General features: G+C 53.3%; 1 protein-coding gene across 1 annotated transcript in view; it reads right to left on the minus strand.

The window, feature by feature from the left end:
- The window catches only part of LHFPL7 (LHFPL tetraspan subfamily member 7), a 61,440-nt gene extending 45,113 nt beyond the window's left edge, over positions 1–16,327 (minus strand). The window contains exons 1-2 of the mRNA XM_062012594.1: positions 16,043–16,327; positions 5,172–5,310 (exon numbers count right to left, since the gene is read on the minus strand). Of these exons, the coding sequence (XP_061868578.1) occupies positions 5,172–5,310; positions 16,043–16,327 (424 nt within the window). The remainder of the gene's footprint in view (positions 1–5,171; positions 5,311–16,042) is intronic.
- Positions 16,328–18,349: the final 2,022 nt, after the last annotated feature.

Genomic DNA, 18,349 nt, shown 5'->3' on the forward strand with positions numbered 1-18,349 from the left:
ACTGAGCAGAATTCTGCAGCAAATGGCACAAAATGCAGCAGAGGAACATCTGCATCAGCAGGAGTGGAAAGGGGAACTGAGGGCACATGTAAATGAGGTATAAGCAATATTGGTGCTGGAGCAAAGCACCTCTGGGGCTGCACCACGGCACAGCCCCTCTCCAGCACCCAGCAGCAGGCTCCTGCCATCCCACATTCATTAGCTGTGTCAGGAATCAGTGAGAGTTCACTGACTGGATAATAATGTGCCAAAGGCAGTTTTTTGACTTTTCTGATGTAATTAAGGAAAGCAGAGAGGGAAAGAAGCCTTGCACCAGGGAAGGAAGCAGGGCTTGCAATGCTGTTGGCTGCTGTCGGTATTGCAAGGATGAGATGGGACGTGGAGAGGAGAGAGTGAAGATGGAGGTGAGGACCCAAGAAGTGATAAAGATCATGCAAATACTCCCAGCTGTGATGGGAATATTGCTCTTTTCAGAGAAAGACAAGGGGAACACAGAAGAGCTGCCCTTGTGACTCCAGGTTCAGGTTTTATGCTGCTGGTTTTCACTTACATGCCCCAAAACCTTCCATCAAGGCTGGTCTTTAGCTTTAGTTCTGGTGCTTCTCCTCTTGCTTAGCCAACTTGCTTTGCAGTTTTAGGGGAACTTTTGTGAATGGCTGGAAACAGCTTTGTGGCAACATGTTTGTGATGCTGCTCTGGTGATCAAACACAGCCAGCGATGTCAGGGCATCAGGCCTGAGCACATATTTCATGTTCCACATTCAAAAGATTCACACTGACCTGAAAATGAACTATTCTCCTTCTTCATGTGTTCTTACCTGATAGGGTAAGAACCTCATCTTACCCCAGGGTCTTAATTAATCTCAGGCTACTTCAAAAAGCACAAAATCTCCTCCATTTTGCTTTGCTGCTTAACTAACCAAAAGCTGAGGCCACCTCTGTAGTGCCACCGTGCTTCTGCCAGCTGCAGGATGCAATCAGATTTTGCAGGAAGAAGCCCTTAGGACAACCACAAACTCAGGATTAAAGCATGGCTAAGGAAGGGAATTGTATAACTCAGGCTTTCTGCCTGTCTTGCTGGAGTCTTGGGGCTGTTCTGATTCTGTCGTAGCGATGCTGGGAAATTGTTCTTGTGATTTCAAAGAGCCTCAGAAAGGCACAGGCAGGATCATCTGCCCTCAGCACTGGGTTGTCTTCAACAGTGAGTTGACAGTGGTAGGATTAGACAGAGAGAAGCATGGGGGTGAAAGCAAAACTCTCCTCAAAGGCTTCCCTCAGGCTGGACTGTGCCTGTGCCCTCGACAAGGTGCAAAGCTCTGCAGCCTCCTGTCAGGCTGCTGCACCACTTGCCAGCAAAGCTAGAGTCCTTTGCCTGAAAAGCACACAGTGAAAAGCTCCCCAAGAGCAACACAACCCTGTTGGGTTTTTTTTTTGTTGAGGCTTTTAAGGTAGTAAAAGGTGTGGAGGGAGGCTGCTAGTCCCTGCTGCTCACCTAGGAAGCCTCGTCCTTCTCCTAAGCAGCGGATGCAATCCGCTTTGGTGCCAGAGCCCGCTCACCAGCAGCTTAATCCAACAGCAGACACATAATCCCTTCCCTTAGTCTCACAAGCCTAAAACACAGAAAGCTGCCCCAGTTTGCTGTTTGATGGGGTTTACAATCTCAGTTGCCACCCACAGGGAGCCTCATGCCACTGGAAAAGCTGTTTTCATGGGAGTGCAGATGCTCCTGGGCTGGGGAGCACATGTGCCCCCCAACAGAAACCCACCAGAAGCTGCTCTGGCACCCTCAGGCTCTCCCCAGCTCAAGAGGGACAGGGAACTACTGGAGGGAGTCCAGCACAGGGCTACCAAGATGACCAGGGGACTGAAACATCTCTCTGAGGAGGAAAGGGTGCAGGACCTGGGACTGTTTTGTCCAGAGAAAAGGCGGCTCTCGGCTGCTTAGGGACCTCTTTAACACTTCTAAGTACCTAAAGGGTGGGTGTCAGGAGGATGGGGTGACACTTTCTTCTGTAGTGTCCAGTGACAGGAGCCCTGTGCTCCTTCCAGCAGCATCACCACTGACAGTTGCTCAAAAACTGATCTGAGAGCTTTGCAGACAAACTGTTACAGCCAGCCATAAACCTCAGGTCCCTGTCACAACAGCTGGAAGCCACCAAGACACTGTACAGGCATCACCAGCCCTGGAGAACATCCCCTTCCCCTACAGCCCTGTATGGCAGGGGACATTTCTCCCTGCAATTAACTCCTGTTTTTAAAATACCAGCAAAGAGGCTTTTACTGAAAAACAACTGTGGCAAGATTTCAGCTGTGCACCCATTTGCCCTCCCTGTCCCTGTGGTTAGCCCCAGGGCCCTTCTCCATCAGCAGCAATGGGCTGCAGCTGGGACTTGAGGCCACTCTGCTGACCCACACATAAATGGGGCCAACTTGGGTTCCCCCCTCTCTCTGGAGATGCTGCTCTGCAGGTTTGGGAGGAGGTGTTGTAGCAGAAATGTCATTTTGGTGAGCTGGTACTGCTCTTAGGAACTAATCCTTATCTCTGATTTCTTGGGGGAAGCTTTGACTTTGTTTGCAGGATGTGAGAGCTGAGTAGATGCTCTGGTTTTCATCCTTTCCATTCTTCATGTTGCTCTGCTCTTTCTTTACCCTTTCATTAGGGACCAATCTCATTTGTGTGGATATTATGGCTTTTCTAAGGAGTGGATGCCAGGCATCAGGAATCATGTGTTCAATGTATGGTGGCAATTAGCCTGGCTCTGAACCCTGATGGTGTGTCTGCATCTGCAATTAATGCTCTGCTCTCTCTGAATCAGCTTTCTGTCTTCCCTCCTTCAGGGGCTGGAAAAGGCACAACTTGGATCTCTAAAAAGTTACAGCAGGAAAGTGTTGGAAGACATGGTTTGAGTCTGACAGCCCTTTGCTGTGGGGCTGCTCTCCAGCTGAGTTTTGTTTGGTTCAGCTTGACCTCTGTACTTGGATTTATGTAAGTGTGGCTCAGGGCATCTGTGTGATAGAGCACAGAGCTTGTGGGGACTGATTCTGGCTCTGCCAGTGCCTCTGCTCATGCACTTTAGAGCATGTTTCATGCTCCTGGCTGAATGCTCCTGGCTCTCTAACAGGAAATTAGCCTGCCTGATTCCGTGTGTTAGAGTATTAAGCTTATTTACCTGTGTCTTTAGTGATCTGCAAAATACCTCAGGTTGGTTTGTGTGGGATGAGAAAATGGGAGCAAAACTTGGAAGAAAATGCCAAGGGAGGCAGAGGGAAGGTGCCTGTGGGACCTGCTGTGCTTTGGGAAAAACATGGTCCCCCTCATCCCTCCCGCTGCACCACTGGCATCTCGTGGTGGTTTTATAGAGGTTCCCGTGGCAGAGCTGCCCCCATCACAAAGCTCTTCTAGCAAACCTCCTGGGCCTGCTCTGCCCTTCTTCTCTCCCATATAGATTCACCTACCCCAAAATCCCTGCTTTTTCTCTCTGAGATAATGTGATTTTTGGGGAGGAGTTTTGCACTGTCAGCTGGCTGCAGCTGGTTTCTAATGAACAGCTTCCTTCTGCAGACCGAGGAGGGGGAAACAGGGAGAGAAAGGGGGTGGGGAGAGGGGCAGCATTTCTGAATCCAAATACATCAAACCATTTAATTCTGTTGACTCAGGGCTGCCTGGCTCTGAATGGGAATTAATCCACAGCGAGCCAAAACTAAAAAGTGCCATCCCAAATGCCTCCCAAGGCCCTGCCAGGGTTCAGAGCATCCCATTAGTGTGCTTGAACACACCCAGTAAATCTTCATTTGTCAATACTGCTTAGAGCCTACAGTTTATTTACAGCCTGTTCAACATCACCAAAACCCCTCAGAGCGCCTCATCTGTATTTCTCTGCCACAGTTGGGTTCCTTTCCTCATCCCTTGTCCTACACCTGGGTAAAGGCCCCACAGGGTTACCCATTTCTATCCTGCTTATCCCCTGCACAGAACACCTTCAGAGCCCCCATGAGCCACCTTTCAGTGACTCAGGCTGGGGCTGAGACCTGCTGGCATGGGACTCCTCCAGCCTCTGCCCTGCACCCAGGAGACCTGTTGGCTGTGGCCACCAGCCAGTGGAGAGGAGTGATGGGAATCCCCAAATTGTGGCCTCTAAGAGATGTGTTGGTCCCAATGAATGGGGCTGGGGCAGGAGCAGCTGCCTCTCTGGCCCCACGGCCTGGCTGAGCTGGAGCAGCCGTGGCTCACGGCCCCTCCATCTGCTCCCAAATCGGCTCCTGCAGGATGAGCCCTGGCAAGGAGAGCATGTAACAGGATTTCCCCAAAAAGCTGCTTGAATGCTGCTGGGCAGATAACAGCCTGGCTGTCCCTGAGGATTTCTCCAAGGAACAGAGTTTATTCTCGAGCACAGACACAACCAGGCAGTTTAATCTCCTGTAGTGGCTTGTGTCCAGTTGTAGCTGTTTAGTCCAACCCGTCAGCTCACAGAGATGTGGCTCCCAGCAGTGGAGACCAGTCTTGTGTGGGGTTTGTCCCTCCACAGAGAGCACAGGATGGGGACCAACCTTCCCCAGCTGCCTGCCTCCTCCCCTCTGCATCAGCACTTCTCAAAGGCAGAAGTATGAGCAATTATAGTGGAAATATAAGTGGATGCAGCAATGTGGGCTGCACAAGGAGCAGAGAGGTGGGGGCAGATGTGGGACAGGGTGGGCAACAGCCCATTTTGCATGTAAGGCTCAGAGAGGGAAATCCCTCCAGAGGCTTAAGTGTCAAGATGGCCCAAAGAGGACTGTAAACTTCACAGAAAGTATCTTCTAGATGCCAGGAGGTGCAGCAGCATCCTGCCAGCTGACAGCCTGGGCAGGGGCTGGGATCTATTTGGGCAGCAGTGATTTTTTTCAATAGATTTTGTAAGTGTGAGTGCAGAGGCAATTGCTAAAGCAATGGGCTCTCCTCTCCTCTCCTCTCCTCTCCTCTCCTCTCCTCTCCTCTCCTCTCCTCTCCTCTCCTCTCCTCTCCTCTCCTCTCCTCTCCTCTCCTCTCCTCTCCTCTCCTCTCCTCTCCTCTCCCAGCAGTGGTTAGGGTTGCTGCTGAGATGTGGGATGCTGGGAATGACCAGGCAGCACTCCAGGGGACCCTCATCTTCCCCCTCAACCCCATCCCAAAGAGCAAAGCCCCCAGCACTTGCCTGCTGCTGTCTGCATGTATCCAGCCAGGGTGCAGAGCCTCCTCTCGCAGGGCCCGCCGGGCAGCAGGACGGTGACGACGGCCAGCAGGGAGCTGAGGGCCAGGAGGGCACAGCCGCCCGCACACAGCACGGCGCTGGTCTGCAAGGACAGAGCTGTCAGCCAGGGCAGCCCCTCCAGCCCCACACACCTCCCCACCAACCCCCCCTCACGCTGAGGAGTGGGGCCCTGTCATGGGTGGCTTCTTCCACCTTCTCTTGCTTAAGTTCCCAGTGAAGCCTTGAGCCCGCTGTCCCAGGGGCTACAGTGATAACACCAAATGCAGTACGTGCACCAAGGGCTGTGTCAGTAACACAGTGCCATTAGATGTCAGTGTCTCCACAGAGAGATGAAACCACATCTGGTGAGGGTGCCCACCCCACGCCTGGCAGCCAGATGGTGTTCTGCCAACGATGCTGCATGGCAGGGAACCCACTGCTGCAAAGGTTTCATTGCAGCCAGGCTCTGCTCCCACCTCCCATCCCAGCTCACCTCCATGGCCTTTCCCCACAGTGGCCATGGCTTTGATTTAACCTCTTGTGCAACAAAACTGGGTCATCTGGGGTTGTTGCTCAAACCCAGCACACACTGGGATGATGCTTTGGGGTGCCAGGAGCTGTAGGAATGCCTGGGCAATGTTTTCCTGGGAGACTGGCACAGTGTGGAGGGGCAGTGAAAGGGGAGGCCAGCACAGCACGTCCCCTCACCATCACCTGGCCAGGGTGGGAGCAGTTTGCTATTTAACATTCTGGCAGGAAGATGCAAACTGCATCAGCATCTAAAACTGGCAAAAGCACTAATTTAGGGCAAAAACAGCTGGCTCTTGGGTGTGGGCACCTGATTGCTGCACTGTTGTTTCTGTTCCCATTGCAGGTGACATTTCCAGCTCTGCCAAGGGGATGGCACTGGCAGTGAGGTGGTCTCTGGATGTGCCATTGCAGTGAGGGGACCCATGATGGGTGCCACTTCCAACAGCACGAGGGCACATCAGTCCCTGCAGCAGCCAGGACGAGTCCTGTCATTTCACAGCAAATTCTGCAAACCCCTCCTGGCTTTGGTGAGTCACCCTGCAGTGCCATCAGCCTCCTGGCTCCCCAAAGCACAGCAGCTCTAAGGTAGGGCTTGACCTCATTTTCCTAATAACCTGCATGGGGGCTGCCATGAGGAGCTCAGGTCCCACCTGTGCCTGTCCAGCCCTCTGCTCCTGTTGAGATGTTCTGGTTAGAAATGCACAATTTTCCTCTTTCACTTCCCCCCTACAGTTGAGCTTTTGGGCAGCCATGGTTACTATAGGAACAAACCCAATACTGTTTCCATTTGCTCCCCCTCACCAAAGAGGTTACAAAGCAGGAGTAAAGCATCAGCTAAGTGCAAGTTATGCTGCAGGAGCCACAGGCAGGCTGGAGGGCAGGAAAGGGAATTGGGTTTAGCCTGTGATAGCTACAGGGGTCCAACCACACTAAGAAAACCCTCCAGTACCAGCAGTGCTGCCCCACAGCCCTGGCACTGCCCTACACCTACCTGTGTTACTTGTTGCTGAGCTGGTTGACTGGCTGGTGGCATGGGACATGCTGGTACTGGCAAAGGACAGACCAGGGGAGCCCCAGCACCCTGGCATGAGCCCTTCCCCCATGCTGTGCAGTGATTAGAAATCAGCACCTTATTTACAGCCTGTTTATGCAGCATACAAGCAACACAAACGCTGTCCTGGCAATAAATTAACTCCTGACTGCAATGCAAAAGGCACAACTGTGCAAACAGCTACTGAGAGAAACGGAGAGGCTGCTTCAGCAGGGCCTGTGGCAGCAGGGGTGGCTGCTCCTCTCCAGTGCCTTCCAAGCCACCAAGACCCAAAGAGACAAGTGCTGCTTCAGGGGCCAGGACATCCCCAGCAAACGCCAGTCCCTCACCCCATCCATACCCCAGGAAGGACCCCTGGGCTCTGGGGTGGGTGACCTGGTCACACAGAACCCTCCCAGCACAGGGTCCTCCAAGGAGAGCAGTCACAGCCCCTGCTCCCCTCAGGGCAGCAGCAGGGTGAGGAGATACAGAAAAAAGAGAAAGGATTTCTCTGCCCAGTGCCTGAATTTCACCTTCCACCCAGCAACATGCAAAACCACCCTCCTTTGCAAGGTCATTAATTATTTAGAGTGATGAATTTTTCAGCAGAAAGGGGGTCATGTGAAGCAAGCTTGTTCCTCTCTCATGTGAAGCATGTTATTTTTAATGATCTAGGTTCTCCTTAATTACAGTAGTGAGAATCCCCTAAAAACTCACAGCTCCTGCTGTAAACAGCCTCTGAGCCACTCAGACTGCTGAGCCCAAAAGGGGCAAAGATGCTTTCCAGGACATGGTGCCAGGAAAAGGGGCACAGACAGGATAAGTGCAGGTGAGCAACCTGATCAAGGGGAACCTGCTTTAGCAGGGAGTTGGGTTGGATTGGATTGGATGATCTCTAGAGGTCCCTTCCAACCCCCACCAGTCTGGGATTCTGGGATCCTGTGAGTGTTACACTGAAAGAGGTGCTGGGTCTGGTTTGGGCTCAAACAAGCAGCAGAAAGACTTTGGGGTCCCAGGGCCACCAGCACCTGGGTGTGCACATTGGTGGCCAATAGAGAGCAAATCCAACCAGGCCTCTGGAACAGGACCTAAGGGTTCATTTTGAATAAATATGTTAAAAATCACGTAGGTAGGAGGTGAAGGTCAATGGGGAGGTTTATTTTCTGCTGTGTGGGTCAGTGATGTGGAGCCTCTGGGGGCAGAAGGGTTAATGCAGCTGAGTGGTTTTGCAGTGGGGTACAAGGGATGGCAGTGGCACAGCTGCCCCAAAACAGGTGGCAATAGGGAAAGGCAATGCTGTAGTCTGACTCCCACACTATGCTGGGATCTCGTGGCCAGGGCTGCTTGAACATAAGGTGCAAACTTCTTTCCCTAACACATTGGCATCACCTGCCAAAGCACAGATTGTGCTCTTCTAAACCACAAATTTTGCTTTTGTCATAACTTTTCCAGCACCTTGACTGGGAATTACCCCAAAAGCTGCTGCCCTGTCCTGGAGTCACACCTGCACATCAGACAGCCACTTCTCTAGAAAAATAAGGCTTAAGTCTGAAGAAGTCAACAGAGCAAAGGTACCAAACAGTAGCAGCTAAAACCCCTCTCCTTCCAACTGTGCAGCACCTCCCTTCCTTCTTCCCTGATTGTGCCTGTTGCATCTTGAACGAAGGAGAGGATGCAGGAAACAGGATGCAAAGGCTGAAACCCAAAAATAGACCAAGGGTGGGGGGGAAGGAACCAATGGGATGTATCAAGGCTGTCTGTGAAAACCCAGCTCAGCAGGGGCAGGAAAAAACCCATTCATCACAGGAGAGAGCACAGCTGCCAGTGCAAAAGCAGCCAGGGAGAAGCAGGACCTCGTGTCCCGGTGGGCTGCCTCTCCCAGGGCATCAGGGGAGCCCTGGGGCAGCCGGGGCTGTGGGCTCTCCTGCCTCTGCCACACTGGGAAAAACACATCAAACTGTGGCAGATTTTCTGCTCCCACTCCCAGGGAGATTAATTGTTTATCCCCCAAACAAATTAATAGTCCCCTGGTGGGGACTGTAAATATGCCTTTATGTAGCATAATAAATTCCCATCAACAACAATCCCCTGCCCATGACTGTGTATCTTGCAGGTCTGACCCAGACCGTGACTGTGCCTTTCACTAAGCCATCAATGTGATGAGGATGCTGTTTCATTCACCAAAAAGCAAACAATCAAAATGTCACACAGTGACCACCTAGGGAAGGGTCATTTCCTGTCCCTAATGGAAATGTCTCAGAAGTTAACCCATCTTTTGAAACCAGCATCTGTGATCTTTACAGTTGCAAATCAAAAGGGCAAAGGGAGAAAAAGCTGTCCAGTCCAATGAGTTAGTGCTGAGAAATGGTACCCAGTGTTTGGCTTGGCAGAGATAAACCAAGTTGGCAAAGTTCCTGCCATTGCACCCCGTGCACTTGGTCACACCAGGATGCACATTGGTTTATTAATGCAATTTATTAATTGGAACTCAACCACCCCCCACGGGCCCCATGGTACCCAGAGCAGCAGGCTGAAGGCAAGGTTACAGACTGCTTGGGTATTTCAGCCCTGCTCAGATGCTTAAGCATCTTTGCACTGGTGGCAGAGAACAAATACCCTAAATAATTAGGAAAGAAAGCCATGGGCTAAGTGGGAAAAGGAGTGAAGGTCCCAGGCTGCCTGGTTTGCTGGGGGTGTTTGTTGAGGCAGAAAAGGTCTGAGAGAGCCTAGACCAGCTGGGGAAAAAGTGGCTGTAAAATCAACTGTAAGAGAAGAGGGGGCAAAATGAATCAAACATTTTCTTTTTTCATATGCAGTCTCCTCCCACCAGAGCTCTGTGTGACTAAATAGTCATTGGGAGGATGTTTGGGGTTAAACTGGATAGCTGTACCTGGAGAGGCAGGAACTGAAGGGACAGCAGAGCTTTTTAACCCTGTTAAAAAAATCAATCAGTGCTGGAGGGAGGTGCTGAGTGGGGACCTGGGGTTTGGGATTTGCAGAAGTGCTGGCAAGGACCCAGGAGGCCACACCAGGGGCTGATGCTGGGAAGTGGATGCAGATGTTGGCAGCTGGGTCTGGCTCTGCTGCGTGGCTTGAGATGCCCTTGGCCAGGCTCCTGGAAGAGGAGGAGTGGTCACCACCAGCTGGAGGGCAAATAAAGGGGGCTGGAAAGGTTCAGTGCAAATACTCACACTGCTATCTACTTGCAGGGTGCTGTAGCTGCAAAGCTGCCTTCCCTGCACCCCAGCACCGGGACTCTGGCTGCTCCTGCACCCCAGGAGATGCTGCCATCAGCACCACGTGGCTCCCAGGCCCTTTGCTCCTCCCAAACCTTCATGTGAGTTTTGCACCAGCCCCCAAACCCCTGTTTCACCCACACCTCTCCAGGAGGGACTGCCCTGCACCAAACCAGCACTGCCTTCTCCTGGGGCAAAGGCACAACAGACCCTGGGTAAAAGCAGGAATACCCCTCAGGGCACAACAGAGGTGCCTGCTCTTCAGAGGGGTGATGGAGCCCCACAGTTGTGCAGATTTCCCTCACACAAGTCACAGACACAAACATCCACCATCTGCTTGGCATTAAATCTATGGCCAGGCAGAGGATCCCACACATCCTCCTCCTCCTCCTCCTCTCCTCCCTGGCAATTACCTTCCTCTCAGCACCATCTGAGGGCTTTCTCCTTCCTATTTGATCTTCCCTCCCCACCCTGCTCCCATGCAGATGCTCTCCCCTGCCCAGCAGCGCTGGGAAGTGCCCAGTGTCACCTGATGGGAAGGGTGGGAGTGGGTCCAACCTCCCCAAACCAGCCCAGCAGTAATGCAGAGCCCCAGGCATGGTGCTGCCAGGGAAGTGGCTGATGTCTGAGTCCCTTGAGCCTTTTGGGCTGGAGCTTAGGGATACAGAGGATGCAACAAAGGCTCCTGTCCCCATTTCTTCCTCTCCAAATGAAGGATTTGGTTGCTGGAGACATGCCAGCACTGCAGCATGCACAGAGAGGTACTTCTCCCCAGCCCAGATTAAACTGCTCTCACAAAACTCAGCATTAAAACCAACCCAGACACAGCTCAGCCAGTCTTGGCCTTCCAGGTAACTTTCCCACTTTCAAGCTAATCAGGGCTCTCCAACCCAAACTCCAGAGGGATTAATGCCCAAACCCATTCAAGGGGGAAAAAAAGTGTGGGGTTTTTTTTTAACTGGGGAGAAAATAAGAGACAGCTAATATGTCTGATGAATGATGGCTGGCTGTCTTCCAGTGCCATTGCATCTGGGGAGGATGGAAAGCAGCTCCTATTGGCACTGCTTTATCTAAGAGGTTGATGGATAGTGGTGAAAGAGGGGGAAAAAAAAGGGAAAAGTAAGACATTAGCACATCAATGGTGTGTCTGTGACCCCCATGGAGGGATTCCAACCAAGTTAATGAAATTTTAATTAGGCAGCAAGCAGTGTGCTGTTGCTGGCTACCACATCAGACCTTCCTACCCACCCTCTGTTTATCCTGCCCTGGGATAAGCCCCTTCCCAGCACCCATGGCAGAGCTGGGCTCATCATCCTGAGCTAGGAAACCCCCTGTGGGTCACAAAGCTCTCCCATCTGGCTTTTCCTCACAAAGGAGGAGTGGAGTGGGATTTGCAGCCTCAAGAGGATGGAGAGAATGCCCCACTACCAAAATGTCCCTGCCATGTCCCCACCACCTTGTGCCAGGCTCTGCTCTGGGTCCTACAACAGGGAAATGCTACATTCAGCCCCAGATGTCTCTGACACTCCCAGGAGATGCTCTTCCCAAGGCACAGGGTTCAGGACTCCCTGTTTGTTGAGCCAAGTTAATGGGCAGGTGACCCAGCATGAACTGGTCACTGCTGTAAGCCCCAGCTGCTGCCCAGCCTCCAGCAACGTTTAAGCAAAGCTGAGAGTTGATAGAATTAAGCCCAAAGCAGCCTGTTTGTATTTCCAAATACAAACACCCATAAGCTGGTCCTGTCTCAGCACCCATTTCAGCTCAGCTCAGTGGGGAGTGATTCACTGGTCAGTGAGTCCTGGTTGTGGTTTGCTATTGAATCATGAGGCCAGAGCTCAGGAAGCACAGATTTCTCCAACACCAGGTGTTTTCTGTTCTATTCATGTAGGTCAAAAAACCTCTGGGTGGCTAATGAAAGGAGATAAAGTCTGCTGCAAGGTAATATGCATAGAGAGGAAGGCAGTGACTTCAAGAATTGCTGAGCACTTGCACCTCTTGCCAAGGTTGTGTAAGTACAATTAAAAATCAAACTGACAGGTAGGCAGAGTGAGCTGGGAAGGAATTGCTCTCTTGGGAAGCTTTTAGGATGAGGAGCTAAAAGTTGATTTCCTGATAATCCCAAATTAACGTGCTGACCTGATACAGGGTCCCCAGGGGCAGAGCAGACTCTGCCCAAGAGTCAGCCCTGCACAGGGCTCCCTGCCTGGGTCACGCTGCCCAAACTCACCCTTGTGCCTGGGCTAGAAGGAGAACAAGGGATTTGCCAAATATCTTCCCATCCCCACAAGCACCCCACATGCTTTTCCACTGGCAGTGGGGTTGCTCCACAAACCTCACATTACATGAGGAGCCTAGTGCTGAACTGATGTGGTGAGAAAGGGGCAACGAAGCTTTCTGAAACCCTTCAGTGTTTCTAATGACAGGGTAAGCAGGTTGACTCTGCATTTGCACTTGGCTGAATCTTTTCAAACCTGCTATGGGCAAAAACCCAGGAAAGATCCACCCAGGGAACTTCTGGGGCTGCACAAAGCCTTCACTCTGTCCTGAGCAGGTTGTTTTGTGCTCTGCTGCAAGAGGCCATCACTGGCTTCATAGGCAAGGGGTCCATGTGGTTTTAACCTGAATAGCATGGGCTGATCAGCTGCTTTGTTATTTTAGATTACATGCTTGGCAAAGCCTGAAAATCGTTGGAGACTATCTGGAAAAATAAAAATAGACATTTGAAAGGAAGCAGCACTGGCTTCTGAAGTGCAGCACTGAGACAGGAACCCAGGAGCCAAATGCTCCCACTGAAAAGCAAGATAAATTAGCTCAGGATAAAGCACTGTTTAGCATGCACACATACACACACAGTGATCTGGAACCAAAAGGAAAGGGAATGAGATGTGATGAAGCAGCTCAGAGCTCAACAGCTCACCTGTTTTGTCCTAGCTCTACCTGTTGGCCTCCCAAGAGGAATCCCCTCTCCCCATAGCACCTGCATCTTTCAGGATGCCCCTCTCCAGCCTGACAGCTCCAGGTCCTCCTACAACACACCCTCTTCTCCATTAGCTGTCCTCGTAAGGGCCTCACTCATCAGTCAGTTGTGGCCCCTGAGAAAGATCATTGTCATCATCATCTTTCCTCACCTGGCTCCAGCCAGCCCCTCTCCAGTTTCCAGCAGCTCCTGTGAGGTCTCAGCCTCATGGCATCAGGGATATCTTATTATATTCCACCTCATCAAATCACCATCCTGATGCTGAGCACGCTCTGAAGTCCCAGCAGCCTGAGCACTGATGGGGTTAAATTAAAGGTACCCCTGATATTAGAGATCTGCAAAGTAATTATGAAAGGAAGCAGAAAAAAGCCAGCAACTCTAAGCAGACTTGAAGGCCCTCTTAAGAGAAGAAAGACATGTTAATTAACCTCTGGACATGACTCAAAGCATCATTTGTAGCATGATTAACATAATCCCCCAAGTGCAAACACACAAATGGCATTATGGATCATTTGCAGGGCTGAACACTCCCTCAGCCCTTCCTGCAAACAGGGAAACATTCGAAACAAGGTAAATGTGCACCTCCCAGGAAACAAAAGGAACAACAGCTTCCTGAGGATGGAAATCCCGGCTGGGGGCTGCAGGTGGGCATCCTCCCCAGATGTGCCTTCAGCATCTGGCCCAGGCTGCCCAGGGAGGGTGTGGAGGCTCCTTCTCTGGAGGTTTCCAAACCCCCCTGGACATGTTCCTGTGCTCCCTGATCAAGGGGAACCTGCTTCAGCAGGGGGTTGGGCTGGAGGAGCTCTGGAGGTCCCTTCCAACCCCCACCATTCTCTGATTCTATTCTGTGATCCTCCCAGATGTGCCACCAGCTTCAACACTAGAAGAGCTCCTGATCCCCACGTTGGCTTTGGCTTCCTTTGCCCCCCTCCACAGCCACAGCTTCACCCTCTCCTCACCACCCTCCACCACTTGAACAAAAAGCTGGTGGCTGTTTTCAGCAGCTCCTGGACTCCTGTCTGCATTAGGCTCTTGGCTTGCATTTAAAGGAGCTGCCCACAAGATTGTTTGAAAGATTGGAAATGAATGTCACAAGTTCTGAAAGCAAAGGATAAAAGAAAAGGCCACAATTTCCCCATCTCTCCAGAAAAGAGGATCTCTTTTGGAAGTTGCAGCCAGGGCTCACAGCACTCAGCTCCCCCCGTCCTGAGCACCGAGGCGTGCGGGTGCTGCTCATGCACGAAAGCCAAAGCTGTCACCTGCCTTAGCAAAGCTGTCAGGGGTATTGTGTTATATTCCACCCCATCAAATAACCATCACAACAGGTATTCTCATCCTTATCCTGGCAGAAAGCCGGTAGGGGAGCACTTTCCTCTGAAAGAGTCTGCACTGTTTGTTGTTTATTAATTATTTGGGTGCTGTTAGTAAAGGCTGTGTCACCAAAATCCCCTGTAAACCCCTCTCAGTACCATGATATTGTTCATCCCTACCACAGCCCGAGCTCAGGAGCTCAGAGGCTTTGCAGAATGTTCTGTTCCACATCTCAAGTGTTTTCAGAGGCCATTGGATGGCTGAGGCTGTGTGTGGCTGCAGCTTGCTTCAGCGAGTCACTGCTGAGCTTCGTTCTTATCTTTAAAGTTTGTTATTACTAGGAAGTGTTTATCTGAATGACATTTGCAAGAATATCTGAACAAAGGCCCAGTGATGGGAGCAACAGCATTTTTGTACCTTTTGACATAAATAGGAAGGATTTGATGAAGCTGGTTCTTTTCTTTGCAATTCACAGTGTTTGTCTTTAATGCCAATTTTAAGGACCCTGGCAGGATTTAAGCAATCCCACACAGACCTGGTGTCTTGGGAGAGATAACAGGGCAGCTTCAGGACAGGCTGAGGAATTCAGCTGACACCCACTGTGCCAGGACCCGCTGCGACCTCTCCGGGACTTAACCCTCGTATTGCGGCTTCCACACCGCAGCAACCCAGCACCAGTCAAAGCCTGTGTGTGCTGAGCATCGGTGCTGGAGCCACCCTCACAGCCTCAGGGGAAGAAGCTAAGAAAGGAGAGGAGCTGGGAGGAGCAGAGGAGAAGGAAAGGGCAGGGGCAAGCAGGTGGTGGGATGCCAGGGCCGGGCTTTGTGTGGCGTCCACACACAGGCAGTGGGAACAGGCAGCTCTTTGTCACCTTGGGACCCCACAGCAATGAGGCAAGCAGGGAGACCTCAGCCTCCTCCCACCCTGAACCGCAGAAGGCATCATCCCGGGCTGGCTGGGCAGGGGAATGGCCACAGTCCCCTCGTCCGGGCTTCATCTCTGGATCCACATGTCCTGGGGCAGCAGCTTCTGCCACCTCCCTGCTCCCTCCTGCTCGGCAAACTCAGCCGGGACGCGATGTCAGCGCCCCGCCGGGAGCGCCGAACCCCTTCCACTGCTTCCCAACTCCCTCCCGCACACCCACACAGCGGCTCGGGCTGCTGCCCCCCGGGGTGCTGAGGGGACGCTCAGGGGCAGGGCAGGACAGGAGGTGATGCAGGAGATGATGAAAGCGATGCCTGAGAGCAGCGTGGAGGGATGCAGAGGATGCTCGGGGGTGGTACACGGGATGCCAGGGATGTTCAGGGCAGGACAGGGATGCTGGGGTAGGTCTGGGGGACGGGATGAGGGGATGCTGGGGAACCTGAGTCAGAACGGGGGATCCCGGGTTGATGACATGGGGACCTTTGGGATGTAAGGAGGACAGAGAGGTACTGGAGAGCCTGGAGTAAGTCTGGGGGGATGTGGGAGGGATGATGAGGGAGAAGGGTGCCAGAGAGCCCGGGGCACGTCGGGGACATGCCCGGAGGTGATGAGGGGACACCGAGGAGCCTAAGGCAAGTAGGGAGTATGCCGGGGAGGTGATGGGGGGTGCCGGCAAGGCAGGGGAAGGGCAGGGGGAGTGCCGGGGAGGCGATGGGGGATGCGGACAAGCACGGGGAAGGGCAGGCGGAATGCCTGGGAGGTGATGGGGGACGCCGGGGAGCTTGGGGCATGGGGAGGGGGCGCCGCGGGAGGGCGAGGCACTCACCTGCCAGGAGCCGGAGGGGATGTCTCCGAAGCCGCCGGGGCCGGCTGAGCCGTGGCAGGCGCGGGGGGGGCCGGCGCAGCGCCAGAGCAAGCCGAAGCCGGCGGAGGCACGGCCGGGCGGCAGCAGCCAGGCCGGCGAGAGGAAGGCGGCGGCGCAGGCGACCAAAAGGCCGGCGGAAAGCAGAGCCCAGAAGCAGCCGACGCCGCTGCACATGGTTCGCCGGCGGGGCAGGGAGCCCGCGCCCCGCGCCGCCGCCCCCGCGCCCGCCACCGGCACCGACAGCATCGGCGGCGCCGCAGCGCAGCCGCCGGGGCGCGGGGCGGCCGGGCGCGGGGCCGGCAGCGCTGCCCGCGCACCCCGCGCGCACCCCCGCGCCGCCCCCCGTTCCCCCGCGGGGCGCGGCTGAGGCCGGGCGCGGTTGCGACACCCGCGGCGGGGCGGGGAGGGGACGGGGGGAAGTCCCGGGAGGGGCGGAGCGGGGCCCCCCTCACCCGCGCGCACGTTTTGGGGTCCTTTACGCCGTTTTCCCTGCCCCTGCGGAGCGGACCCCGAGGAGCCGGGTTATCCCTGCCGTTAGCGTTGATATTTTGAACGCCCCCGCCCCAGGTGCCGGCGGGGCTGCGGCTCTGCGGCTGCAGCTTTCCCGGACACGCACACGGACACGCAATTCCTTGAAGCGCGAATGTCACCGTGGAGGGGGATTTTCAAACGCGCAGACCGGGAAGGCTGGACGGGGTCCGTGATCCCTGTCTGGGAGATTTCTCACTGGGGTCTGCTCGCTTGAGCAATATCGATTTTATCCCGTCATCCTGTAGGTTTCTCCAAAGTGTTAAAGGCAGAACGGCTGCCCGGGAATTTGGGCTTACTTTAGGTGTAAAAGCTGCGCCTCCCAGCGCAGATGGATTTTTGTAACAGTCATTCCGAAACTTCAGGGATCAGCCAGTTTTTATTCCTGCTAAACCTCCCGGTCGCTTTGCAGCATTGAATTGATAATTTCTGGCTGTGCCTCGCACATCTTAGGGGGGTTTTCTCCGTCTCCAGAAGCTCAGCTGTCCCCCCGAGCGGTACCCGCGCCCACCAGCCGCGCGCCAAAGGAACCAGATCCTTTCTGAAACAGCCAAGAAAAAGTCTTTAGCATCCTCAGGCGGGTTTCAGGCACTTGCTGCCGATACCGCTGAAAGAGAGTTAAAGGTATCTGAGCAGCTGTTGGTCAAAAAAGAAGGAGCTTTCCTTTCAGATCGGGGTGTGTTGGCTGGTGTTCAGTCGCAGCCCGTGCAGAGGGATGGCTCAGAGGCTGCCGGAGCAGTTTTCCCGGTGAAATCCGTGCAGAGCCTGGGAGCGCAGAAGCCGGGGGCTTGGCACCCTCTCCTGGTGTGCGCCTACACTGCCACCGGGACCTGGCTGCTCAGCTCCCCGACGAGAGCGATGGGCAAAGAATTCCCACTTTACACGTGAATTCACGGGGGGGAAAAAACCGTCCGTGGGAAAACGCTGCAGTTCTGTCCGAGCACAGCATCTGAGCTTCGTGGAAAGTGTGTGTTTTTCTCGCATTTAAAAACGTGGTGCGGGCTTTTTGTCCTGTAACTTCCAGAAGAGTTGTGAAGGGACAAAACCACACCCAACTGTCGTTTCCTTGGTACCCCTAGTTTGCAGAAACACCTCCCAGCTGCCACGTGCTGCATCACTTCTCATACTCGGAGGCATTTAGAAAAACAAAAGAGGGGAAACGTACAAATGAAGAAACACGGGAAATGGTTTTAGACTAGATTTTGGTTTTATTCAAATATTTCTGACCCAGAAATGGCCGAGAATTTGAGAAAAACAGAGAACTGGAGGAAGGTCACCTGAGGTGAGTTGCACACAGCATTGGCAATACCACCTGGACAGGCAGGAGGTAGGAACAATCCAGTTTGTGTCCAGTCAATCAGAATAACTCCAGAGAGGCATGGAAGTGTTGCAGAAAAGGCCCTGAGAAACAGCATTCAGCAGGGTTGGGGCTGGGGAAAAACTGCAGAAGCTGCTCAAAGGGCTTTTCTGTTTAGCACGTCTATGCTCCGGCTCCATGCTCCTTCCCCAGAGCATCACAGACCACCAGCAGCAGGTCACTGATGCAACTCTTTCTGCTGGGTCCTTCCTGCCTTTTTTTTTAGGTATTACACTTCAAGGTTCAGGTTTTTTACCCATCCACTTACCTGTTAAGAGTCAGACAGAAACTCCTGTCCCCTTACTTGTGCTCAGCTCCCAGGCACAGAGGAGCAAACTTTACTCCCTGAGCACATGCTGAGTGAAAGGAGCTGAGGAGGGATT

The sequence above is a fragment of the Colius striatus genome, chromosome 20 (assembly GCF_028858725.1).
Source record: "Colius striatus isolate bColStr4 chromosome 20, bColStr4.1.hap1, whole genome shotgun sequence".
Lineage (NCBI taxonomy): Eukaryota > Metazoa > Chordata > Aves > Coliiformes > Coliidae > Colius > Colius striatus.